Source organism: Sphaerodactylus townsendi, linkage group LG01 (genome assembly GCF_021028975.2).
Source record: "Sphaerodactylus townsendi isolate TG3544 linkage group LG01, MPM_Stown_v2.3, whole genome shotgun sequence".
NCBI lineage: Eukaryota > Metazoa > Chordata > Lepidosauria > Squamata > Sphaerodactylidae > Sphaerodactylus > Sphaerodactylus townsendi.
The window spans coordinates 133,814,129-133,841,814 of record NC_059425.1 but is presented as its reverse complement, the minus strand read 5'-3'; the positions used below and the strand labels follow the sequence as shown (position 1 = coordinate 133,841,814).

The 27,686-nt window shown below is 39.6% G+C and overlaps 1 protein-coding gene and 1 long non-coding RNA gene across 2 annotated transcripts; both read left to right on the top strand.

Annotated features, from left to right (window-relative positions):
• Positions 1-565: 565 nt before the first annotated feature.
• Positions 566-22,377, top strand: CASP8AP2 (caspase 8 associated protein 2). The gene is made up of 10 exons (XM_048494352.1): positions 566-700; positions 1,877-1,958; positions 4,037-4,117; positions 5,768-5,868; positions 6,767-6,841; positions 7,539-7,654; positions 8,818-10,931; positions 13,862-17,108; positions 18,906-19,005; positions 20,967-22,377. The coding sequence occupies exons 2-10, from the start codon at positions 1,904-1,906 to the stop codon at positions 21,021-21,023; spliced, it is 5,946 nt and encodes a 1,981-aa protein (XP_048350309.1). The 5' UTR covers positions 566-700; positions 1,877-1,903; the 3' UTR covers positions 21,024-22,377.
• On the top strand, positions 19,026-19,817 carry LOC125431509. The gene is made up of 2 exons (XR_007244309.1): positions 19,026-19,411; positions 19,703-19,817. It is a non-coding gene; the product is annotated as an uncharacterized LOC125431509 (long non-coding RNA).
• Positions 22,378-27,686: the final 5,309 nt, after the last annotated feature.

Below are 27,686 nucleotides of genomic sequence, written 5' to 3'. Positions count from 1 at the left end.
AACTATATTCCAGCCGAAGCACTAGCTAACCAAATGAACTGAACTCTGACTCACAAAAGTTTGGTTGCTGTGGATTTTCCGGGCTGCGTGGCCGTGGTCTAGTAGATCTTGTTCCTAACGTTTCGCCTACATCTGTGCTTGGCATCTTCAGAGGTGTATCACAGAGGGAAGTCTGTTACAGACTGGGTCTCTCTGAAAACAACCAGTTGAATCTGGCCGTGAAAGCCTTCAACAATTCACGAAAGATTGTTAATCTTTAAAGTATCACTAGACTCCTACATAATTTTACTTTTATTTAAAACAAACAAACAAACATATAGTCTGAGGCGCGATCCAGAGTAACGCGCGCAGAAACCCGCTTTAAAGAAGAGGCGGGTTTCAGGCTGTCAAGACGCGCACCCGCTAAGCAGGACTTCACTGCCAGGGGCGGGTCTTACCGCTTGCTTTTGGCGCCAACTATTTTTGTGGAGGAGGTGGAATCTGCTTGCGTGACGGCAGGGGACGTGCTCAGACGTATCAGAGGATTGGCTAGGTTTCTCCCAGGCCCCGCCTCTTCAGCTCGGCCTGTGGGATCCGCGGGCGACAGTGGCGGGTGGAAAGGGAAGAAGACAGGGGCGGCCTCGGTGGGCTCTGGCGGTGCCTGCGGAGCGAAAGTGGAGCGGACGTGGCGACGAGAGGCCGGGCAGGTCACATCACCCCGGTTTGTACAAAGTGGGGGAGAGTAAACGGTGGAAGTATCGGGGTGGAGGAACTGATGTAGGCTCTTCCTGTTACCAGTCTCTGTTTATCATCTCTTCGTTTCCCTTCTCTCCCCCACCTACCATTGCCAACCAGTTCCCCTCCCCCAGCTTTCCTCATAGCTTTCCTCGTTTTTTCCAGGCCTTAAGATATATTTCTCTCCCTTTCCAGTCTCACAACTCCACAGGTCACCCCCCCTCCCCCCTCCCCCCTCCCAACACACAAACATATAAGCACCCGTGTAATCTGAAGGCAGGACAAACCAGCAGCACTAGCTCAAATATCTCTCCAATCCACATCAGGCCTAAGTACAAAAGCATGTGCAGAGGGCCTGGTATTGAGCTGGTGCCCAATTGGGGAGGAGGAGAGAAATGATATAGGTACATTCGATAGGGTGTGAGAGAATCTGGGGCCCAGAAGCAAGCGCAAGCCCATTGCCACAACATCGTCCCTTTCAATTATTTCATAAACTACTGTGTCAGGATTTATAGGACTTTGTATATGGGATGAGCATCTGTTTGGGGGTGTGTTAGAAAGTTGGACTGGTCTCAGAAATTATTGTTGAACCATGCCTTGAGTAACTAAAAAAGATCCCTGACCATCTAGGATCAGTGTTTGGTTAAAAAAAACAACACCCAGCTCTTCCAGGTGAGCCCTGCTGCTGTTTGATAGGTCATATAGTCACCCTCTACAGTGTTTCCTGTTGCTGCCTTCTGTAGCACTCTGCCACCATTCCCCCTTCCCCTGTTTCTTTGCTTCTACCATCAACATCTGCCATGTTAGCGCAAATTCTTTCTCACAACTGGAGTGCCTACTCTATTTTTCTGCCTCTTCAGTAAGTGTCTGACCAAATCAGATTAGTGAGGTCTCTGGCTACCCAGGTAACAAAAGTTTGATATTTAGGAAATGGAAAGGTAACTATGCAATTTTCTAAAAGATATACAGCTTGCCTTAATAAATACTTATTTTTAAACCAAGTGTAAAGTCATTGTCCCCTTTAATATTATGCATCTAGCCATCTGGGAAAACTTTTATGTCAAAAGTGATTGAGTTTCCCCTGAAATGTATTGCCTTTGATATTCATAACTTATATGTTATTTTTTAGACTAACAACCTTGATTTTCTGTTGTACTGGTAGATGGGGAATACCTAGAAAGGCAGAATAATGGCAGCAGATGATGATGATGATGCAATGACATTTTCTAGTGTGCTGTATGGTGGTAAGAATCTTTTTTCAGCTGGTCCTTTAATGTATTTGATATGGATATTTTTAAAAAACCTTCATATTGCAGAAATGTCTTTATAAAATATTTGAAAGAAAACAATGTTATTGGCTGTTATGGGTTTTCTGGGCTGTGTGGCCAAGGCATCAGCACACAGCCAGAAAAACCCACAACAGCCTATTGATTCCGGCCGTGAAAGCCTTTGACAATACAGTGTTATGTATTTCTAAAGAATCAGTACACTTAGGCCTTGTTGTGCCTTTTGATGTTCTATGGTATGCCTAGTGTGTCCTTGTTATCTTCATGGAATTCATTGTTTTACATCCTTTTGATGAAGTGGTACTGCAGGTTAGAAAAAGGTTGGGATTGCTAATAGCCCCACCATGTGGTTTAGCATTTCACTGACCTTTGAGACTGTGAAGAGTTGTTCTGGCAGGTATATGGTACTCCTTAAGACAGTAGTTTGCTGAATTTTGCAATTTAACATAATGGCTGACACAATCAGCCCATTAAACCCACTTCTCATATATTGTACCTAGATATTGGAAACATTTGGTCAGAAAACCGTGTTACCTAGATCTTTAGCTGATTTCGTCTTGTGGGATTATAGATTCTCAGAGAACCTACAAATTATGAGGAAAAGTGTGAGCAATGTGCTGCAAACGTGCATGGAATTCTTCTATGCTGCTCCTTTGCTTGCATATATGTACATTTGTTTCCTGCACTTGCTTTAGGTAGGGAGCATAAGATAGTAATTTTAGTAAAAAGTAATAAAATCAGACTTTAAAGAAAATATAGCATAACTGTCATTTTTGCTTTTCAGGGTTCTCAAAAACCCATACGTAAAAGAAATGCAGAGCAACCAATCCAGTGGGGCGGGTGGCGGGTAGGAATGATGGTTGACTCAACAGTCCACTAAGAATCCAGATGAGACTGGGTACTTTGACTGTGGGTATCTTGTAAATGTTTGCAGATGTCCAACATGATTCATTTTAACTCTTAGTCCTTTGCATTAATTGCCATAGGAGGCTACCCCCTTCAAAACTTTGGTTGCATTCAGATACTTAATACATTAAATAAAAATGTTCAAAATCCTGGCTTGTTGCACGATGCTGCTGAAATAAAGAATGACCCAGTTGTATAATGTGGGATGATGCATTCATGTTGTTTGTCTCCTGTTGCAGTTTAAAAACGAAGGTTTCATGTAATGTATGAATGCAGATGCACTGGTTGATCAGAGGAACATTTCAATTATAAGAGCATTTTCCTGGGAGTAAGCCCCCATTGAATAGATATGAGCAGGATTCTGACTAAGCCTGTTTAGAATGGTGGTGTTAGTTACTTAATTACCTTGCAAGCCTACGCTCAAGCCAATTTTTAATGTGAGGGGAAAGGAGAAAGAAGAAGAGCAGTTTGGATTTATGCTCCCCCTTTCTCTCCTTACAGGAGATTCAAAGGGACTTACAAACTTTTCCTACTTTCTCTCCCCATAAGACACCTTGTGAGATAGGTGGTGCTGAGAAAGTTCTGAATGAAGTGAACGAACTTTGGCTAGCCTGAGGTCACCCACCAAGCTTCGTGTGTAGGAGCGGGGAAACAAATCCAGTTCAACCTGATGAGAGTCCACAGCTCATGTGGAACAGTGGGGAATCTAACCCGGTTCTCCAGATTAGAGTCCATCTGCTGTTAAAAAGTTCATGCACATTTTTGCCTAAGTCAGGGGTAGGCCATGCTGGTAGGGGCTGATGGGAATTGTAGTTCCTGAACATCTGGAGAGCCGCAGGTTCCCTACCCCTGGCCTAAGTGATAGTTCAGTTCTGTATAGAGTTACTCCAGTCTCAACTCATTGAAATGAATAGGCTTAGACTGGAGTAACTTTAGGATTGCATGGTAAGTTTAGTGATCAAGTCTGGCATGGGTTTCTCATTATGGGTTAGGTAAAGGCTTTTTGCCTCATTATCTTTGTTCATATTTCATATAGAATGACTTGTTTCTTATCCATTCCTAAAACCTCTTGATATCGTTGACTATGTAGATCTTGATGACTTGCAGGTTCTTTTTTTCCTTTATTGTAGTTTCCCCTTGTAGAAGAGAAGATAATGATGAGAGTTCAGTGGATATTTATGATGGGTTAGACAACACTCCAGCTGTTTCTGGTATGTTTGTGGTGAAAAACTTTTGCTGCTTGGTTTATTGCTATTACCAAGAAATTTGTTTGCTCAGAAAATCCCTATATGTATGGACTGTCAATTAATAGGATGGAGACATTAAAATTCTTTTAGCCTTGCATAGCACTTCCACAGTACTGCATTATGAGAAGTTATCTCAGTAAAATGCCATTGTTTCAAATTAGCTTAGACTGGAATAACTTTGTCTAGAATTGCGCTGCCAACTCTTAACCATTCTTAAGCTGACTACAACTGTTTATGGAAGGAAAAAGATAGATACTCGTTTTAAAGCAAAAAATTTTTTAGCACTATCACTACTTCACTGTTACTCCAATAATGTTTAATTTTTGTTGCCTTTTTAATTAATCTCTTACTGCTGTACCAAGTACAGATGATTCATTAGTTACTCATAAAGAGAAATTTTAAAAACTAGATTTTCTTGATTATGTTATGTGAATGAACTTTTCAAGAATGCATAGTGAAAGGCATTTTTGTTGGCTGTTTAACATAAAATTTGCAGCACACTACATTTGACAGAAACGTAGTAAACTGTTGCCATTAACTCAAAATTGTGCCTTGATCCTCATAAAGAGTTTGATATATGATCCACTTAAACATATGTCCCAAAGAATATCTTGATTGGATTAAATTACAAAATATTTAAAGTATGTACATTCCATACTATCCATATGATTATCTTTGAGGCAGATATGGGCAACTGAAGTAGTAGTATTTCTTGGGTGATTTGAGTTACAACTGTGCCTTTTGGGGGAAGAGGCTGTGACTGATGCTTTAGCTTTATAGGTAAATAAAATGTTATGTTTTTAACGAGTAGGGCAAAGGTCGCATAACTTGTATAAATTAGTACTGTGTCCAAAATAGGTATATATGAGAAACTATACAACTGTTGGTAATTTGGAAAGCCGTCATGGTGAAGTAATTAGAGTGTGTACCTCGAATCAGAGAGACCTTGCTTCGTTTTGAAATCTACTGAGTGCCTCTGTGGTCCTGCCTCCCTGCCTCTGATAATAACTAAGGAGAAGAACCAAAATATGTGACCCATCTTGCTGTAGAAAAGACTATAGTCTTGGGTGTCAGTGGCTTCACATTGCCATTTTCTTTTGCTGAATTATGTAGTCTCACGGATTGCTACAAATTAGCAGCTGTGAAGGGAGTGTTTTAGTTGTGGCTGTTATGAGATGGCGCATGCCTATCAATTTATTCCTCATGTGAGAGCTAATACGGAGAGCTCTAAAGATAGTTGCTTTAGTTCAAAATTCACCTAAACTTTGTGCCTCCTGTTGTTTTGCAATGCTTATAAATCTTCTTCTATGTCAAGAAGTAAGAGAATACATTGCATGAAAAAAATGTAACCTTGAACAAGCTTCCTAAAGAATATGGCCCTGCCCCTGGTGATTTAAAAAAAAGATTGTTGTTGCTTCAACACGTAAACCATTCTGCAAAATCTAATAAAATCCTTGCCTGTGTTGCAACTGCGATGTGTCAAATTTTGCATGCCATGGAATGAGCAGCTGTGTTTCTCCGCTAAATAATGAGGGAAATAATCCTGTCTGTTCTTCTAATAGACATGGGAAGTCATCTAAGTAAAATCATCGAATTCTCTTTTTCCTCCTATAGTCAGTCTTGCTGAAGAAGCAACTCCAACCGGAAGTAGTTTAAATCTGTTTGATGAGATCCTCATTGCAGAAGGGACAGCAAAGGAAGCTTCATATAATGATGTATGTATTTCAGGTTGTTAACTCTGTGGTTGAAAAGTTTAGTGATGTATTTCAAATTAATTTTTCAGAAACACTGAGGCAATGTTGTGTGTTGTTGCAGAAATAAACAATTGCGATTATTTTTCTAGCCTAAGCTTTTGTTCAGTTCTGCCTGCACCACTTAGGTAAACTGAAGCTGCTTTTACCTATCATTGGATAATGCAGTCTTTGTACTCTATAGCAGTTGTTTGCAATGGGATTTTCTTGTGTTAAAACCTAGTTGCACATAACCTTTATAATGCACCGAGAGTGCAATATCCAAAGTATGTAAAAGCCATATTTTATTTTATTGTAAGCTATTTATGAGATTCATATTAGTTTTTAAACTTGCTTTAAAAAAGCAAAATCCTCCATCTTATTTTTTGTTATTATTATAAAATCCTGAACTTAATTTTTCAGTAATTTTTCAGTTCTGGTGTTTTAGGTTGCAGTCTACAATTAATCTTCCTCATTATTTGTGGTGGTCTTAATGGGTGACACTGTCAAAACTATTTTTGAAAATATTGAACATTTTGAAAAACTTTAAGAGAAACTTGTTTTTTATTTCATAAAATTCCTTGTAAACCTTAGTGATATATTTTAGGAGGAAGTAAAATGCATGTGTGAATTCGACTCAGTTAATCTTCCCTTAATAATAGTTTTACTAGAAGAAAATTATGTAGCCTCCCAATGAATCTTGGACCACTGGCTGATTAAACAATCTGGAACATCTTTTTATTGCTGCAGTTAAAGAATGACTTTATATACTTTTAGTCTATGCATATTTTGGATTTTTGTTTAATTTTTGATGGAATGAAAAAGGAATCTTAACAGTCCTGATAACATTGGTGTATAAATTTAAATGTTCCTATCTCAACAGTTGCAGGCCAAACATGTGAAATGTCTGCAGCAACTTCAAGAGTCTATGAAGAAGCTTCAGGAAATACAAGAACAGGTACTGTATTATTAAATGATGGTTTGATCCATGCTGCATTCTGAATTTGGATCAGGGAAGCATTGCCGAAAGATTTGGGTGAAGTATGGGGAGTTTCATCTAGAAAGGGTAGCCAGCCAAGATCTCCTTCACAATTCTCTTATGAGCTCTTCCATAATGTACAAAAGCTCATTTCTTTCACCACCCCTTCCGACTTCAGCTTCTCCCTATCTGGTCCTGTGAGTACCTTGATTCTTAGAAGCAGCATTTCAGGGAATCGGGTGGTGCAAGGGACTGCAACAGAAAGGAAAATCCTGCAAAATATGTTCTGTGAATTCATCTATTTGTTCTGCTGGTTTTTTCATTGTCTCTTGTTTCACAACATGGTATCAGAAAAGGACTATGGATTTAACGCAGCTGCATGTCTTACACTGCAAGTAACTTAGAATTGTCTGTCTGTATTAGTGAATAGCTTATTCTGCTTCAAAAAATGTATAGTCTTAAAACTACAATTCCAGAAAAGCTTATTGAGGATATCAGAACTATTGAATTAGGCTCCCCTTTATGATTGACATTAAATGTTACACTTGATGTCAAGCCAGTTACATTGCAGTTGGCAAATTAAATAACATGTTTTTAAACTAGTTTTAGTGGTTTCTGTCCTGCAGATGTGTGTTTGTAATATGTAAATGTTTGCATATGTGCTTTTTTAAAGTAGAATTCCACTCTACAAAATGAAAACCAGTCCCTTAAAAAGAATATTTCAGCACTTATCAAAACAGCAAGAGTAGAAATCAATCGCAAAGATGAAGAAATCAGTAATCTCCAGCGAAGGTACCCACATCTAATGCTAATTACTTTTTTTGTCAGAAAATAAATTATTTTTGCAAAAAATTCAGCAAGGAATAGAAATGGAAGTATGTTTCCTAAGGTCATGGAGCTTGTTGTTACTATTCATATAGTGCCTATATGTACATGGTGCTTTCTAAAGGAGCTTTTATGGGAGACAACAAAGGAAGAGAAAGATGGTGATAAAAAGTATTCTAGTTACATATTCTGTGCCTTCAGGTAAAGGTAAATTTAAAGAATACTTTTTAGTAGGAAGGGTGCCACAGAACAAATTTACTTTGAGGAAGAATTTTGAAAGATGTGAGGAAATTAGCATCTTAAACAATGAAGTAATTTTTATGAATTACTTGAGAATTAGAATAAGAATAAGAATTTGGATTTATATCCCCCCCTTTCTCTCCTGCAGGAGACTCAAAGGGGCTTACAATCTCCTTGCCCTTCCCCCCTCACAACAAACACCCTGTGAGGTAGGTGGGGCTGAGAGAGCTCCGAGAAGCTGTGACTAGCCCAAGGTCACCCAGCTGGCGTGTGTGGGAGTGTACAGGCTAATCTGAATTCCCCAGATAAGCCTCCACAGCTCAGGCGGCAGAGCTGGGAATCAAACCCGGTTCCTCCAGATTAGATACATGAGCTCTTAACCTCCTACGCCACTGCTGCCACTTCTGAGAAACTACCTTTTGGACTTCCACTTGTATGTAGCTAAGCATTCTTGCTACCACAGCTGCATCCTGTGTATTAGCTAAAGACTTCTCAATTAAAGAACTGCTTTTCCAACAGTAGCTGAAGAGTTGATGAAGATGCCGTTCTTTGATCTTATTGTTGATAAAATGGGGCTAGAGTTAATGTAAGAGCTAGTTACAAAGGGATGCAGCCTACAAAACTGAAAGGAGCAGACTTTTTATTCCTTCCCCTTTTCACTGCAGCATTTGAAAAACATTTTGTGGGACATTGGAACAGCATGGGAGACTGCAGCCAGAAGGGGAGATGGACAGATGTCACATATGCACAATGTTGGAACTATGTCTGCTACATATTTCTAAAACTCCCTGGAACACTATCTAGTAGTAATGGAGAATTTAAATAAAGTAAATTATAAATCTTGATAAGTTTTCAAATACAGTTCTTTAACATGTTGCCTTTATAAACAGGTTATTGGCATTTCCAGTTCATCAGAATGCCTACAGTAGAACATTCTTTGCAAGGAACTTTGAAGAATTGAAAAAAAATAAATGCAAAGATTTACTTCCGGAGAACGATCCAAAGACAGGTCCTAGGACTAAGCCTGTTATTTCTAAAGATGTTCCTCAAAATTATCCATCTTGTGATCCAGAAAATCAGAGATTGCATTCAGAAAAAAGAAATACTTCATGTGTACCTAGATCTCATCCTAAACTGCTTCACAGTGAGGCTTATTCAAGGTTGACAAGTGTTAGCTGTTCTTCTGACAAAGAAAAGGGGAAAAAAGAAATAAATGATGACCATCACAGCAAGGAGAATGACTGCAGGTACAAAAACAAGGGAGCCCAAACTGTGGACAGCATCACAGAAGGAAAGTTGCATGGTAACACAGAAAAACCAGTCAGACTATTCAAAGACAGTAAGAACTCAAAGCTCAAAAGCAGCCCATATTCAGAACAAAGAACTGATAAGTTTCCTTCCACACTGGAGAAACAACCTCCTAATGATCGATTGCCATCAAAAATGGAATACTCTGGTAACAATAGGGGTGAAGAGTCACAAAACAAAAAGCAGGACTCAAAAACACAAAGCAAAGATGAACGCAGTAGCATACAGAAAATCAGGCCTTCTGAAAGGAATCTTGAACAGCAAAGAAGAAAAGATAGTAACACTGGCAGTCCTCCTGAAAAAAGGCCAAGTGCTCAAAAATTAAATAAATGCTATGTGGAAGAAAAAAAGGTAACAGAGAGCAGTTACAGAAAAAACAGAGGAACAAAAAATCATGAGATCCAAGGAAGGAGGCTGCGATCACCATCACCTCCAACTTCTAACAAGAAACACAAACACTGCCATTCTAAGGAAGAAAGCAGTAAACAGGAATTTGAGAGCTTTCATTCAAAATCCAAGAGACATCGAACTGAAGAAAGAAGGAAAAACAAGACAGTGACCATTGGAGACAGCAAGAATTCTCAGGCAGAAAGAACAGATGCAAAGGAAGTGACGCAAAGAACAGAAGTTGTAAATAAAGTTAGGGACTGCACTACAAGAGAACAAAGCAAACCCTGTCCATCGCAAGAGACTACCAAGAGAGCAGCTCGCCCGGAGGAACAAAAGCCCACCAAAGTTAGAAGAGATGAGGACCAGACAAAAAGCAAAGACTTAAAACTGAGTTTTATGCAGAAGCTAAACTTAACACTTTCTCCGGCAAAAAAGCAAATAGGTGAACTCAAACAAGTATCACAACCCACCAGTAGATGTGATGGAGAAACTCCTGGGAAATTTATCATTACAACTGCTGCTAAACAAAAAAGCCTACCATCGGTACCAATCACTGACAGTCCTGTTCCAGCCAATTCGGAACCAATAGTTTTTATTTCCAAGACCAAAGTAAACATAGTATCAGAGAACCTGCCTGAAATATTGAGCACAGAGTCATCTAAGAAAATATCTGACCTGCCAAACACAGTGCAATGTACAGTGGTTGATAACCTGCCTGATAACAGTGTAGAGACTCGAGAAGCTGAGGAAACACGTAGGCTTCCTAGTCTGGGAAGCCCCTTGAATCAAGATACACTTTCAGACAATAGTTTCAATGACCTGGAGATTATAAATTCTGTGGATTTTGATTCCTATAGTGTAATAGATGAAATTAATGGAACAGATTCAGACTCACTGGTGGAGGCGGAAGGCCCTGGTAATTGTGAAGGCAAAATAGTTGTGGAGCATCCTGGTAAAGAAAACAACCTTCCCGAATGTGTGCCTCGAGATGCCGGTGAAGAAAGCAAAGTATCGCATAGGGAAGTATTAATAACTGACCAAAAGTCACATAATTCATTGCTGAGCTGTCTTGACCAAGGAAGCCATTTGGAAAACTTATGTAAGAAAGGGGTAAACTCTGGGCCTCCAGTGAGTGATGCATGCCCATTCCCTGCTGATGATGATAATTCTGTACTGAGCATTGATCTCAATCACATGAGATGTATTCCAAAAGCAATCAGTCCACTTAATAGTCCAATGCGACCCTTGGCTAAAGCACTCAGAGGGGAAAGCACTTACACAGGACCTGTGAACAGTTATAATATAGGTATGTTTATTATCTTACTTTTGCTTATATGTTTATGTTTGCTAAATGGCGGGGGGAACACTGCATATAGAAACCCTTTTCAATCATCACGTTTTACCATGGCTCTGGGGAGAATGCTGCATATGCTGCCCTGCAATACACACTTTGTTGGGTAGCCCGGGGGGGGTGGGGGACCAAGGCAAACAGCCCCATGCCTCTGCTTTTTTTGCTGCAGCAGCAGCACTCATTTTTCTATAACCTAAGGTGGAGGGAGAGTCAAGGCAAAGAGCCCCATCACTTCTACTTTGCAAGGCAAGATTTAAAAAAAAAAAGCAGCACTCTCCTCATTGTTGTTTTGAATTTGCAGGAGACCTAATACCAAGAAAGAGGTATCTATATGTATCTATATGTTGGAGGCAGGCACTAGGAATGTGGCCTGAAAGCCAAGGGGGTGGCAGTCCAAAAATATTTGGGAACCACTGTTTTAGCACATAGATTCTAAGCCTATTTAACTAAAAATGATTTGCTCCACTAAAAAAATGTGATTTCAATGTAATGTGATTAGAATCAGGGAGTAAGAGTATTGTCAAATATTTCATGGCTGGAATCAACTGGCTGTTGTGGGTTTTCCGGGCTGTGTGGCCATGGTCTGGTAGGCTTTGCTCCTAATGTTTCACTTGTATCTTTGGCTGACATCTTCTGAGGCACGTCATGGTAAGATGCATTTCTCTTTGTGCCACAGAAACGCGTCTTACTGTGACCTGCCTCTGAAGTTATAAGCCGCAGATTCAGGTGAAATGTTAGGAGCAAAGCCTGCCCCAGCCACACAGCCTGAAAAACCACAACAGGCAACGTGTAGAAACCTTGGGCATGCTTAGTGCATTCATTGAACACAACTTAGTTCTAAGAGATTGTGTTGCAGGCTGAGTGGGGCTATGAAATTGAGATCTGACTCCCAAACAGTTGATAGAATTTTTGGCTTCATAGACAAAAATGAATGTAGTGTAAGATTTTTGTCCCAAGTGTCCATATTTCGTATTTGATAAGGCACAGAATGTAGCTGAAATTTGTTAAAATCCTTGGCCATTAGCTAACTACTTCAGAGCAGGGTAGATTTTATTTAAATCAAATTGATTTAAATCAGTAGTCAATATGGCTTGATTTAAGTTATGTTTTTTGACATAAAGAGTCATTTTACTGGTATATTCTTAATATTTACCATCAAGTGAAGGTTTCATTTTTTAGAATAATAACTTTTTGGATTAATTTTACAGTTATATCAAAAAGTACTGATTTGGTTATGTTATTAAAAATACATAGAAGGAAGATTATGAAATTATTGTGAGGTGAACTATCTTCAGTTTTATTTGGACCACCAAGCCTTGCATTTCTTAGTTACATTGTTTGCATTATGCATGTCTGCCTGCCTTACTCATAGGTAGCGGTATTTCATTAAAATATTTCCAAACTGGGTCTCTTTTACGGACTGCTGCCATTGTAAATTTTCTCCTCCAGGGAGAGAATAATAAACCTCAGGTTGTACACACAAAAATCCCAAGTGTTGTGGAGCATTCTGCTCAAAACGTTCCACTTTCATTTTTACTTCTTGTCCCTCAGTCTCACACTTAGCTCCTTGTGCAGATCTGTTCCGCTCCAAACAACCTTCTATTTATTAAACTTGAAACTTAGCACTTAAGAAGTAAGGGGTTGAGTCAATGTATATGGATTTGCAAAAGAATAGTGGGATTAAAGTCTTTTTTCTCAACTTTATATTCATATTTTATAACATTTTTACTGTGAAGAAGAGACACACTATCTCTGCAGACACAAATTCAGTTTTGAGAATTGTAAAACCAAACATCTGAGATAATATCTTCTTGATAGAAAAAATGTCCAAAATAATCTTACAGAAACTTCTAGTAGAGCATGACATTGTGAATGGATTAATGGAATTCATTTACCAAAAAATTAAACATTGCATATAGTCTCATACTACATAATTTAAAACTAAACCTGATGGTAAGGGCTGTTTGACTATGGCCCCTTCCGCACACGCAAAATAATGTGTTTTCAAATCACTTTCACAACTGTTTGCAAGTGGATTTTGCTATTCCGCACAGCTTCAAAGACCACTGAAAGCAGTTTGAAAGTGCATTATTCTGCATGTGTGGAATGAGCCAGTGGAATACACTGCCACGGAGTGTGATGGAGTCTCCTTCTTTGGAGGTTTTTAAGCAGAGTCTGGATGGCCATCTGTCGGGAGTGCTTTGATTGTGCATTATTGCATACAGTGGGGGTTGGACTTGATGGCCTTTGTGGTCTCTTCCAACTCTGATTCTAATCCCAATTTCAAAATGAATAATCTTTGGACTAAATGGTAAATGGAAAACTATTTAAACTATATTTAGGTAGATTTTTCCTCAAAAAGCTTTTTTTAAAAAAAAATTGATTTAAAATTTTAAAAATAATTAATTTATATCCACCTTGCTGCAGAGTGACCTCTTTTGAAGTTAGTGGGACTGGTTTGAAAGGACGTTACTTGAGGATTAATATTAAGTTCTATGCATGAAAGCTGCTATCATACTGAATGCTTGTTTTATTTCATTTTATCCTGTCCTATATGCACATTGCTACCTTTTCAGCTGTATCCTTGCAACAACCCTTCGGGTGGATTGGGCCGGTGGGGCGGGTGGTAGGAATGAGCTTCATGACTGATTAAGGATCCAAATTTGGATCTTCTAGTCCATTTCTCTTATCCTCTATAAAATATTAGCTTTTAATGCTGCATGTACTCTACTAAGTGACTTGCACAGGCCTTAGACGTTCTGAACAGTTAATTATACTGCTCTAAAACCAAATCAACTATATAAGTTATATTGTCAGTGAAATTTGTTTTGAATCTTGTTGTTGTTGGATGCTGTGAATAACTCAAATTGTCCTGTTTCTTCTAGATTTAATGCCTGAAAGCACAACTGTCTGTTCTGCAAGAAACCAGTCCAGTGAACTCAACAAAGAAAATCAAAAGCCATTTTGCACAGATCCCCAAGTACTGGAGAAAGAATCCCAACTGAGCATGACTTCAGATGAATTAGAAGAAGGTGAAATTGTAAGTGATGACGATAATCTTAACAGTGAAAGAAACTCTGAATATAATAAAAAATCAAGAGGAAAAGCATCCTCTGAAAGATCCAGTTTGATTAATAGTCCACACAACCACAAAGGCCATCAAGTCCAACCCCCATCAAAGATGATACCTTACAATGAAGACAAAGAAAAACTGACTTCTGGAAAAACCAGTAAAGGAAAACCCAAAATTGGAACCATGAGATGCTCTAAAGAAACAAAGAAAAACAAATCTGTGAAGACTGACTATTTTGAAAAAATAGCTCAAATTACTGCTGAGCCTTCTACTGTGCATGAGTTTATGCAGATGCTAAAGGCTGTAAGAAAGCAAATACGTAAAAACTACATGAAGTTTAAAGTACAGTTTCCAATACAACATTTTCATAGAATTATAGATTCAGCAATTTTGAATTTTACATCTCTGGTAAAATATCTTAACTTCTCTAAAATGTCCAAATCAAATGAGATATTAAAGAAGAATCTCTGTGAAGTTATAGAATCCAGGCTTAAGCAGATTAAAAGGAACGGCACAATAGATCATCTCTTTGAACAACAACAATCAGATATGAAGAAAAAGTTGTGGAAACTTGTGGATGAGCAGCTTGATAACCTATTTGATAAAATAAAGAAAATTCTTCAGAAACTGTGCAACTTAATAAATACTAGAACTGAGGATAGTGATGGAAAACCTAATAAAAAAATTAAAGAGAACCCTAACTGCCCTATAAGCTATAAAACTGATGGACAAAAACCAAAGAAGCCACCTGTAAGTGTTAAAACTCAAAGGGCTGAAGAATGTGTCCTTCCGAAGCCTGTAGTGGGCAACCAGCTGTCCAAGAGAGGTCACCATGACACAAGTAAAATAGATGCACACAAAAAGTTGGTTACAAAATGTACAAGTTCCCATACAGATAATGCAAAACCATCTCAAGCTAGGGTTGAGCTTGTCAAAGAAAAGTCTGTACTGAATTCCGAATCAACCTTGAAAAGCAGAAAATCTGAAAAAGAAGGGGCACAGCTGGTTGAAAACTCTCAAAAGTCTGATATTAGCTGTGGACCTCTCACAGAACAGCAGATGTCTGGCCTAACATTCAATCTGGTGAATGACGCTCAGATGGGTGAGATGTTCAAAAGTTTGTTACAAGGCTCTGGTTTTTCAGAAAAGAACAATGACTTCATGGATGAAAATCACTGGGAATTCAGGACACCAGACAAACACCTACTCCGTGGAGAGAACTGTGGAAACAACGCTGTGTATGAGACAGAAGAATCATCTTCCAAAGAGACCCAAATAGAGTCAAAGGTACTAGATGGCATTAAATGGCCTGCAGTTTCACCTGAAAGGGATTCAACTTTTTTAACTCGACTCCCGATGCCCGTTGATCCAGATATTCTAGATGAGAACTGTATGTTTGACATTCCTTCCAGTCCAGCTTTGAAGAAAAGTGAGGCATGCGTTTTAGAAAAACCGAAATCCCTTGTGTCTTCTATTCTTCTGGAAGACCTGGCAGTGTCACTGACTATTCCCTCTCCTTTGAAGTCAGATGCTCATCTTAGTTTCTTGAAGCCTGACCTGTTTGGATCGGTTCCCGAAGATGTTCTGAGTGCGCACTTAAGTGAAGATGCCCATCTTGAAGAGGAGGATGCTTCTGAACAAGAGATCCATTTGGCTTTGGAATCTGATAACTCCAGCAGTAAGTCCAGCTGCTCTTCATCATGGCCCAGCATGCCTGCCGCTCCAGGATTTCAGTGCTGCAGAAGTCCACCGATGCAGGCAGTAATAATGGAGAAATCAAATGATCATTTTGTTGTTAAGATAAGGCGTGCTGTGCCATCTACTTCACCACGCCTTGATCAGGCATCTCCAGCAAATGACTCACGGACATCTTTCATTGAGAGAGGGAAGAATGAAAGTGTGCCTGATGATGAATTAGCTACTTCAGGTTCCAAAGGCCTACCACTGGAAGAAATGGCAGCATCTAAGAAACTGAACGAGGAGAAAATGCACGATAAGGTTGAAAAAGAGCATGTTACTAGTTCATTTGAGACTCTGAAGGATCCAGCTATCTGTTGTGAAAACAATCAGGTTCCTGATCTATCCAAGTCCCAGCAGGAATCTAATCCTAGTGTCCCTTACAATATCCTTGAATCTGCAGAGGATCTGTTTAGTAACGTCAGACAGGAGCAAGATGGTAACATGCCTAAGCCCTTTCATGAACTATCTAGCAATACCAGTCAACATCAAGACACTGATTTGATTGAAATCCATCAAGTATTGCATAATAGCGTTGTCCCAGACATAGCCTCTGATTTACTTGATCCACCCAAAGAAGTGGGGAAATCCTCTAGCTCTTCAGTATCTTTTATAGAACCCTCAAATAAGACTTGTCGCAGTGGAGAGTTACCAAACATCTTTAAACTACCTCAGACACACTCCTTGATGGTGCTCCAACAAAAAGATGCAACTTATGCTACAGCAAAACAGTTGCCAATTAGTTCTTCATTAGTTCCACTTGTTAATGTATTTTCTTCTGAAAGCCAGTTTGATATTGGTATAGACTTGACAAGTGAGCCTCCCATGGAAAATGAAGTGGATTCGTGGGATCTTACAGCAGAATATGCTTTAAACTCTGGAATGGGAAGTTTACGTAAAGAGAAACACGAGCCAGCCCGCCACTGCGTAGCAGATGATCTCCTGAGGTGTGATGTTGATGCAGTTGTAGACTTGACAGCAGAGTTACCTGACAAGCCTACTGTGGAGGGTACTTTTGCAAGAAAAACGGTTTCAAAAATGGATAGTCCAATCCCTGGCAAAAAAAGAAAAGGGGAGACTGAAGAAACAGCCAGCATAAAGAGACAAAGAAAAGAGAGTAGTAAACTGTCTTGTAAGAAGAATGGCAAAAGTCTGAAAAAATCTAAAGAGAGTATGCCAGCAGCCAAGAGTTCATCCAGTGAAAAGACTGCCTCAGTTAGGGACAAAGATCCTTTACCACCGACATCTTCTGTGTTGCCATCAAGTCTGTATGCCAAAAATATCATTAAGAAGAAAGGAGAAGTCATAATTTCGTGGACAAGGTAAGAATATCACAAGTGAACTGGGGTTAGAAGTATGGATTAGGTGGACATTCAGTTATGTATTTTTGTCCCCTGTGGCCTTTAACACTTGGGTGGCCCCATTCGCAGGTTCAGGCAGCTGGCTATGGCTGTGCCACCCTGCCACTCCCTGAGGGGCTTCCTGCCAGTGTGGGGAGACTGCACAAGTGTGGCTGCCTCCCTGTCAGCGAGATGCTCCCATTGGGCTTCATAGACTTACACTACCTAAAAGGGTAGTATAGGTCTCAATTCTTGTGCACCAGCATTAGCCCGCCGAATGGCTGGGAAGGAGCCGCCTAATGTCAGCTTCTCCCTTGGCCTGCCCCCACTACACTGGCAGTGGGGACAGGGACACTGCATTCCAATGCTGGAGGGTGGACCGAGGTGGCTCCATGCCACTGGATTCTTCCCTCTGCCGGGGAAGTGCATCTGTGTACTTAACTGAGCATCACTCCCACGAGCAGCCCCCTCCTTTGAATGGGATTCTAAATCTTTCAATTGTACTCGGCCTCTCTCGGGTTTGATCTGAATGAAGTAGAACAAACACCCACTTCGTACTTACCTTTGAAACTGGGTTTTGTGATTGCACTTTATTGTTTGAGAGTGGTAATTACAGAAATGGAAGAGAAGGAAAGGACCCTGATTTCGCTAGAGTGAGGCGGAAGATATGTGTGATAAGAGATGGTGATTTTGAGTGGAAGGGTAAAAGGTGTGGTTTTAGCCAAACTGGGTATTGCAGTGGGGAGCTTTGTGACTCTGCTATAGTATATTTAGGAAGTAATAAGGTTTGGCATTTTATATGTTACAATAAGTACATTGTCTTGTAGTCCATCTAGCATTCATTTAGGTGCACACGGGGGGCATCTTACATTTTCCTAAGTAAGCTAGGCAAAATAGTAATTTGATCTCTGTAACTGTGATATATAATATATAATAATAGCTCTTTTTTACCCCATGAAGTATATCTGCTTCCTGGTCCTGATGATGATTCATTAGTTTTGTGTGGTTTGTGATTGGGACACCCCAGGCCACAATGGGGTACCTAAAACTCCTTATTACAGCCTCACGATACATGTGTGACACAGAATTTGTAATAGTTTTAATTTTTTTAAATAATAAAATAATTTGGAAGTATAAATTGATACAGTATGCTTGGCAATGCTGTTTTAGATGTGTAAAAGAACTGTTTAAGCTAATGAAGCCAAAGATCAAGCACATTTGTGTTTTAGGAGAATTTAAGAAACTGGTGTCAAGGAGAGCCTCTCTGTGTTGTCAGTACTCTTATTTTGATTGGTTGAAGAGCTTGGATCATCCTTCAAATTGCTGGGGACAGAACAGTTTCCCTCTAAATGTGTGTCTCTTCCTTGTTTCCCCCTTCCTTTTGCAGTCTCAAATGCCCCCCAATTACTACTGCAGTGGGAGGGGAGACACATGTGAATAACTTAGGAGTAGAAATCAGGGGAGAGCTGATAAAAACTTCCCTTCTAACACACAACACTTTTTTGAGGAATCCAATTTGTTCAAGATAGTTACTGTTGCTGTTCTGTCACAGTGGTAGGGGAGCTCTGGAGTTATCTGGTTTGTAGGGAGGGATTGCAGAGAGTGCTTGTGTTTGCCTTCATTATCTTACTTCTGTATCCTTTGGTTTTAAAATCTTACCTGAAGTCATAGTAGACTAGTTTGAAATGCTAACAAGGGTAAATAGATAGTAACCGATTTTGTATCAAATATCCAAAGGAATTCAGAAACTGAAGCTAACCCTCTGGTTTTGTTTTATAGGAATGATGACAGGGAGATACTATTAGAATGTCAGAAAAAGGGACCTTCCGAAAAAACTTTTTCTTCTGTTGCTGCCAGGCTAAATAAAAGCTCAAATCAGGTTTGTATTCAGGAAAACAATTATATTGGTCTGCCTCACAACTTGGATATGCTTGTGGTCAAATAGTGCATCCATGTGATAATATATTGTGTTGCTTCAATGTTTTTGACAAAAGGTATGTCAGCTTTTCTTTGAATTTCATCCTGTGACCAGATTAAATAACAAGGGAGAGAAATTTTAATTATATTTCATTTCTTCCATGAGATCCTAGTAACAGGTCTACTCTTTTGCATGGCTTGATGAAGGATACACCTTAGGCTCCTTATCTGGCAAGGTTTAGAATGTTAAGCTACTATTTTCCAAAAGCCTTTTGGAACTTAACCCAGTGTTGAGTTCTGTTGTTCGTGAAGTGCACTATTCTGAAGTTTTACTTGTTAATTTCTTTTTTGGGCAAATTATATTGCTAGTATTGTAAAGGATTCAGTGGTGTTGATGAGCGGGTCAGCCGCCTGGCCTTGACTACATTCCAACCAAGGAGGCCAGCTTCTCATGTATGGAGACTCATTCTCATGTAGGAGATGAGACCTAATGCTCCCAAGGGGAAACCGGAGGGGGTGGGATGGACAGAGTTATAACCTGTGCTTCTATGGGAGAGAGCTATTCCCACCATGCAATGCGAGTTTCTAGGATGTCTGAATAAACGGTCTTTTACACCCAAAAAGCCTGTTATTTCTGCTTCTATGGAATTCCTTACAAGTATTAACCTTCAATTGGGACATCTGTTTTGATCCAATTTGTATTGTTTTTTATTGTGGGTGGGTTATATTTTGTGGTTTCTATTTGTATCACTTCTAGAAGCCAATAGGAGAAAGGAGGAAGAAAGATGTAATTTTTAAAAATAGCAAAAAATGAATTTAGTACATGTAAAACTCCCTTTGCGACCTATTTTTTGTCACTCGTAGGACTATCGAAAGGTCATGTGTAGTGTCGTGTGGTATGAAGAAATTTGAAATGGTTGACTCTTTATTTTGAAGAAGCACAGCGTAGCTCAAAATTCTGCATCCTAGATCTTCATATACAATATTTTGGATTCTGCTTGGTCCCATCTTTTGTCTTATTATATTGACACGAACCAGTAATCAGTCCGGATCTAATGATAGGTAGCACATACTGTCAGCATTTACAAAGAATAGTTGCCTGATGGAGGCATGCCCGAGAGTAACAACATTTTACATTTTGCAATGTAAAAGGGTGTTATAATTCCTTTTTAATGAACCTTTTGGAATCCCAGTAGAATACCCCTGACAGCCACTGCATTCATTCTGCAGAATGAAGTTTCAGTGGAACCCAGGAGAGAAATGCCTTCAAAGGCACATTTAGCCAGATTAATTGGGTGACTTTGGGCTTCTATTCCCCCAGCCTCAGTTCCCCTTTATTATGACAGGCAACTTTACAAAGTTTTTTTTTTTTGCATCATGCATCTTCTAGCCAAATAGTATATCAAACTTTCTATTAGGGCTTTATTTCTTTGTGATGTTTTTGAATTCTTCACGTGCACTTTCATATCATAGGTAAGAATGTGGCCAGTGCCCATCAGCAGCATTTACCAGCAGGTTATGAAATGAGAATTGCTATATTTGTTCTGTTTTTGCATGTGTGTTTGTCCCATTTGTATGCATTTGTATTCATTTATTTTATGTCCCACTTTTCTCCCAAGATGGAACTCAAGATGGCTTAGAAACATTGTTCTCCCCGCTTCCATTTTCTCACATCCACAACTCTCTTGAGACAGGCCAGGCTGATAGTTTGTGGTGGGTCCAAGGTTATTCAGCAAGTTTCCATGGTAGAAGTAGGGATTCACCCCAGGTCTCCCAGGATCCTGATTCAACACTCTACCCACTGTTCCACACTGGCATGGAACATATTGTGTGACGTGGCCTTTAATTGTCAGAAAAGACTGAAATGTAGTTACTACAAAAATTTATTTTTCAAGCATTAAAATGCTGTGTTTCTCTCCACAGGTTGAAGAAAGATTCAAACAGTTAGTGAAGCTGTTTAATATGTCAAGTTGCAGTTAGTGACTGCTGTTACTAAGGATGGACTTCTGTGAGTGTATGTGCACTTTGTGTGTATCAAAGAGAGATCCATGTCAGAAGAGCTACCTGTTGCTTATCTTTACACTTACGTATTCAACACTGTGTTTTATGTACTACATCTCCTTCGAAGATGATGGGTATATCTGAGAACTCATAATGTTCAGCTAACCTTCCAGGAGGCATCATATAAGAATGTGCAAGGGACAGTTAAGCAGCAGACTCAGTCTGTTCAGAAAACATGGGCACAGACTGTGAAGTTTTGCAGTATGTTCTTTAAACACTTTTGTTCACTATGGTATGGATATGTTGGAAGTTTTGTAGAGCATGTTTTGGTAGCGTGATATCAGCCTTTCCAAGTTTTTGTTGCCAGAGGCAACAAATGTGTGTTTTACATCCTGTAAGCAAAGATGGTTTTCAAAGGCTGACTCTGCTACTCAATGCTAACTGAAAACAGCGTCTTTTTAAAGTGTTATGCTATCAGTATGTGCAGTATGAATGTGTGCTTTAGGTAATTGAACCAAGAGTTTCACTACTCAGTACTCATGAGCATAATCCAGATAATACAAAGTGGGTTTATCCAAAACAAGTCTCAATCGGCAGTCTCTTCTGAGTAGAAACATCCAGTGTATGAGATTTTTCTTTTTGATCCAGCTACCTGGAATTCCTGCACGGAGCCCTCTGCAGTGATTGGTCCTATTGGTGGATTTTATTCTTTCAAATTCTTCCTTGCTACGGCTACTGGTTTTGACATGGTTCTAACTGCTGACACTTATGTGATCAGGGGATCTATATATTCATTGTCTTGAGTGTAATAATTCGAATCAACTGCTGGGATTTGGGGATATTTTGGCAGCTACCTCCATAGAACACCTTGTGCGCAGCAACCAAAAACCTAATTTAATCTATAGTCTTACTTCAAAAAGGAGAGGGACCGATATAAATGTAAGAGCTCCATATATTTTTTTTAAGTGACTCCCTACTATTCTGATTTGAATTCTTTTTGGGGAGGCAGGGTTTGTAAATTGTAAAATTTTAAATGTTTACAGTGTTGTAAATATGTGTACAGAATGCTATAGTATGTAAAATATATTGTTTATATAATTTGTTTACCTGCAGATTTTTGACTACATAAAACAAGTTGGAAACCGTGTAAAATGAGTGCCCTTAATGTTCATTAAAAGTTGACTTGGAGTGTTTTATACCATTTTTGTAAGTTACTTTTCAGTAAGCACAAATTCATCTGTGTACTATGCTGTGTGTAAATCTACAGTCTTGTTCTCTGGAGCTAAATCCAGCCCTTGAAGTATATTCCCATTAAAATATTGGAGATCTGTCAGCTGAAAGCATTGAGCATCTGTTCAGTCAGTCAAGGTATAAAAAGGGATTCTGTGAACACAACCTCATGTACAGATCACAGGTCCTTCTCTGTCTCTTACAAAGATATAACCCATCCCTTTTGCTTCTTGCACCATTCTCCACAATGGGGACCCAAAGCAGCTGGTATTCATCTATCCTTAGAAAAACTTTTTAAAATAGGCTGGGTTAAGTGTGCGACTGCCCCAAAGTCACTCAGCAAGCTTACATGGAAAAGTGTAGACTTGCACATGGTTTTCCCAGATCCTCGTCTGACACTAGACACTGTGCCAGTTTAAGGTTTTTGATACCCATTTAAGGATTCACTCCCTCTCCTTTGCCTCACTCTGAAATGGCCTTAAATGATTTACTACTGTAGTAAGCATCAAGTTGATTTCTGATGAAGGCAACATTCCCATTTTTTGTGCAGGAAGCAAAAGGGATGGGTTATATTCTCTGTTCCACAGAAAGATGATGGTAGGGTTGTATATTCCCCAGCCACATAACAAGCATGCGGACCTTCTTTGTTGTAGAATGCTTCTCCTGGGTCCTTGTATGTATCTATTCTGCTCCCCCTATCCATTTGGAAGTAAAAATACATTTTGGCATGAATGCTCTTGTATCAAAGTGCCATGTTCAGTAATGCACAATATAATGATTTTGACAAAGGTAGTACTTAAAAATGAATGATAAAGCTCATATACATTTGGGACTATATTCTAATGTGGAAGCATACAATTTTCTCAACTTCTGTAATTCAGCTGACCAAGCTATCATCTTTCTGTGGAACAAGAGTTCTAGTAGAATTCATTTTTTTAAAAACTCCTCTTGGTGTATCTTGGAAACCCTTAGTCAAGGGCCTTGGTACAAGGATTCAGGTAGAGGAGTGAGGTGGGAGCTCAAGAGTGCTGTCTGATTTTAGTGATCATCCTTAGCCTGATCTGGCATTTGCCAAACAAGGACAATGTGGATAGGTCGCAGAGAAAAGACATCCATGCAGCAAATGGGCCATGTGTTTAAATGCCACCTGGGCTAGTTGAAGGAACAAGGCATGACACATCTTTTAGCTGCAGACTGCTACGTTGTTGTACAAAGTGCTGTTTCTCATTACCAAAGGACACCCCCTGCCTTGTGTTCTGAAGTGTATATGAGACAAGGCTAGAGAGATACAGCACCATGTCACATGCTTTGTGTTCTGAGTGTGATAGACTGAGTGGGATTTACATAGTGCTTTGTGGGACTGATTTTCTGCAGTTGTAGTCTAAATTGCATGAAAACTTGGGGAAGTGGTGGGAAGCTGGGAGCAAAGACCTTGCATTTCTATTCTCGATGTAGTATTTTTAGGACTTTAAAAATATATGCCAGATCTGTTACCGGTGAATACACTTTGAATTGAGTGTTGTAACCATAAGTCATAACACAAACATCAGATACTGATGCACACGAGAATATAAGTATAAGAGTGTGGTGTAATGGTTAGGAGAAGCTAGATTCTAATCTGGAGAACCGGGTTTGATTCTCCTCTCCTCCACCTGAGTGGCAGAGGCTTATCTAGTGAACCAGATGTGTTTCCGCACACCTACATTCCTGCTTGGTGACCTTGGGCTAGTCACTGAAACTCTCAGCCCCACCTACTCACAAGGTGCCTGTTGTGGGGAGAGGAAGGGAAAGGAGCTTGTCAGCCATCTTGAGTCTCCTTACAGGAAAGAAAGGTGGCATATAAATCCAATTTCCTCTTCTCTCAATAACAGAATCAAAATATCAGCATGAGCTATAAATATTATCCAATCACTATTTAGAATATGGCCAGTATGTGACACAGCTCAAAACTTTGCTAACTTTAAATTTTCAAAACTTTAGAGGATATGAACTTTTTTGTAATTTTAATAGACAAATACATAATTTGTCTATTAAAATAATAATAGCCAATTTAAAAGTAACATAAAGTGCATCTGTCAAAAAATTAACGCACTCTTCATCAGAACCTGAAAAATTAATAATGCGTTGATGCAGCTGTTTTTATTTCTTATAATTCCATAAAGAGAGCAACATAAAACACAATGCTTAATATTGTACTGTCGAAGGCTTTCACAGATGGAATCACTGAGGTGCTGTGTGGTTTCCGGGCTGTATGGCCGTGTTCTAGCAGCATTCTCCTGACGTTTCACTGGCATCTGTGGCTGGCATCTTCAGAGGATCTGATAGTAGGAAAGGAAAGCAAGTGGAGTATATATACCTGTGAGTAATTCCCAAAAGACATCACAGCTCTGTTTCAACATTACCTCACTACTAGCTACTTCCAATGGGATAATGAATTCTATGAACAGAAAGATGGGGTAGCCCTGTAATAGCACATTTTTATATGGAACACTTTGAGGAACAAGCCCTGGAAACAGCACCAAAAAAGCCCACCATATGGTTCCGTTATGTGGATGACACATTCACCATTTGGAGCCATGGAGAAAAAGAACTAAACAAGTTCCTGGACCATATCCACAAGATCCACCCAAACATCCACTTTACTATGGAAAAATAAAATGAAGGAAAACTGCCATTTCTAGATGTCTTAGTCATCCGCAAACCAAACCAACAATTGGGCCACACAGTATACAGAAAACCTACGCACACTGATAGATATCTACACAAAAACTCCAATCATCATCCAGGACAAAAAAGAAGAACCACTTTGGTAGATCGCGCAAACGGAATCTGTGAACCCCACCTCCTTCAAGATGAATTGAATCACCTAAACTGGGCTCTAATGGTTACTCTACTACAGACATCAGAAGAGCTGCAAGACCAAGAACAAGCCACATGAACAAAGATAAAGAGCCATCTAGGGGGAAAGTGTTCTTACCATACATCAAGGGAACCACTGACCACATAGAAAAACTGATGAAGAAACATAACCTACAAGCAATCTACAGACCCCCTAAGAAAATTCAACAAATGCTACATTCAGCAAAGGACGTTCAGCAAATGCTACGTTCAGCAAAGGGATCCTCTAGCTACTGCATGAGTCTACCGCATACCATCTAGCCGTGGACAAGTCTACATAGGAACCACCAAACACAGCACTCAGACAGAAATCAAAGAACACAAAAGGCACTGCAGACTACTTCAGCCAGAAAAATCAGCAATAGCAGAACATATGATAAACCAACCTGGACACAGAATATTATTTGAAAACACAGAAATTCTGGACCACTCTGACAACCACTAAGTCAAACTACACAGAGAAGCCATTGAAATCCACAAGCACATGGACAATTTCAACAGAAAGGAAGAAATCATGAAAATTAACAGAACTTGGCTGCCAGTATTGAAAAACACTGGAGTCAAGACAGTGACTAATCAACTCCACGCAAACACAGGATGACTATAGACAATAAACAATCAAAGGGAACAAAGGCCAGGATACTTTTATTCAGATGCCCTCAACTATTGACCTTGCTATCTTCATTGTTACTCACATGCTACATACTTCATTGTTACTCACTTGCCAGGCTACATCTATTCAGATGCCCGCACCTGTTGACCTTGCTATCTTCATTGTTACTCACAGGTATATTATATACTCCACTTGCTTTCCTTTCCTACTATAAGATCTTCTGAAGATGCCAGCCACAAATGCAGGTGAAACATCAAGAGAAAATGCTGCTAGAACACAGCCATACAGCCTGGAAACCACACAGCACCTCAATGCTTAATATTCTCAATTTGAGCATAACCTCAGGGGCAAAGCCATCGCTCCAAAGGAATTTTATGAAGTCTACTAAAAAGATAAGCAGAAGGCATGACGTTACCAGTGTAATGTTGGTTGACTGTCCTGGGGAGGCATAGGATGCTAACTTAGCCTCAGTTCTCCCATGATACGCCCCTGATACTCTTCATGTATAGGGTGGTTCTGGGATAATACAGGCTTGGTGGTAGTATGTTTCCAGAGTCGTACTAGTTTGTCATCTACTTATGCCTACATATGCTGAGTCACCACAGATAAGGCTCAGAAAGGGGTCTTCAATGTGGGAACAACAAATATATTAATTTCTTTCTTAATGGATACTGTGGATAGTTTTCCCACTGTAGTTAAAATAGCTAAGATGTTTGCTGCTTGAGGTAGGGCCAGTGGGGAAGGCTTGCTGACAATGAAAACATGCACACAATATGTTTGATGGCAAATTGCAGACCACAGTTTGTTTAATGATACAATAGATCATAGGAGCAAAAGCGCAGGGTGGAGATGGCTCCAAAGCCTGGGTGGCAGACCTGCCAACCCCATACCATCACACCCCTGGGGCGGGGGGGTCCTCAAAGGGTGGCAAGAGCATAGGAGTCGATGTGGCTGCTGGCTTCTACTTAGCACTCCCCCTGCCACCAGAGCGTATAGGCCGTGCTTGGGCCTGTAGCTTAGAGGCCTTCCACAACCCTTAGCCCCTTATGGGGCCTTCAGATTGATGAAGAGGCAGACACTGTCTCCTCCCAAAAGGATCCCTTCCCAATCTGCCAAGCTGTGACAAATAAAACATAGGAACTGCAACCGTTAAATACAACCGTTTAAAACATTTTTAAACAATGTTTACAAAAATGTAAGCACTGCATAGAATTTTTTTCTTTAGTATTTCATGGCTTCTTTGTCTCTGTACTTAATTTTTCTTTGTGAGGTGTCTAAGCAAGCTGCAGGAAAGCTGGCCTATATATTTTCTAAATCAATCACGTTCCTCATTTTTTTCTTTGTATCATGGGTTTGTGTAAGTGTATATGGCATAGCATTTCATGAAACTGAAGTCCACAAAAATCTGTTAGGATATAAGATCCTGTTAGATACTAGCGGATTCCGCATGGGCCAAAAACAGCGGTGCGAAAACGATGTAAAATGGTTTAAAACAATGTAAAAAGGTTTACACCGTTTTCACACTGCTGTTTTTGGCCCATGCGGAATCTGCCACTGTCTTGCGTAACAGTTAATTTTCATCTATTTTCAAAGTTGAGTTGGCTGACAACAGTCGTACTTCTACAGAAGTCAATTGACTACTACTTCATAAGCAAGTATTCATACAATTATGGCTCTGTAACATTTCAATAATCTCTTTCCTAATGCCCATTGACTTTCAATAAACTGTAGAGCAGATCTTCAAAGTATTTCCCTGCTGCAAGTCCTGCTGAAGTGAACAGCAGATTAACTGGAATCCTATGTCACAGCCCGAGGTTACCACAGGCTAAAGAGTGCACTTACACAGATAACTTCGGAATTTAGCATGCATTCTTTCTCTGCTTCATTAACACAGTTGATTT

Bases quoted from the DNA above. Each gene is read 5' to 3' on its own strand.
- CASP8AP2 (XM_048494352.1), top strand. From the start codon at position 1,904: ATGGCAGCAGATGATGATGATGATGCAATGACATTTTCTAGTGTGCTG. The intron at 6,842-7,538 runs GTACTGTATTAT...TTTTTAAAGTAG, and splicing joins TTCAGGAAATACAAGAACAG to AATTCCACTCTACAAAATGA. The intron at 19,006-20,966 runs GTTTGTATTCAG...TTCTCTCCACAG, and splicing joins TAAATAAAAGCTCAAATCAG to GTTGAAGAAAGATTCAAACA.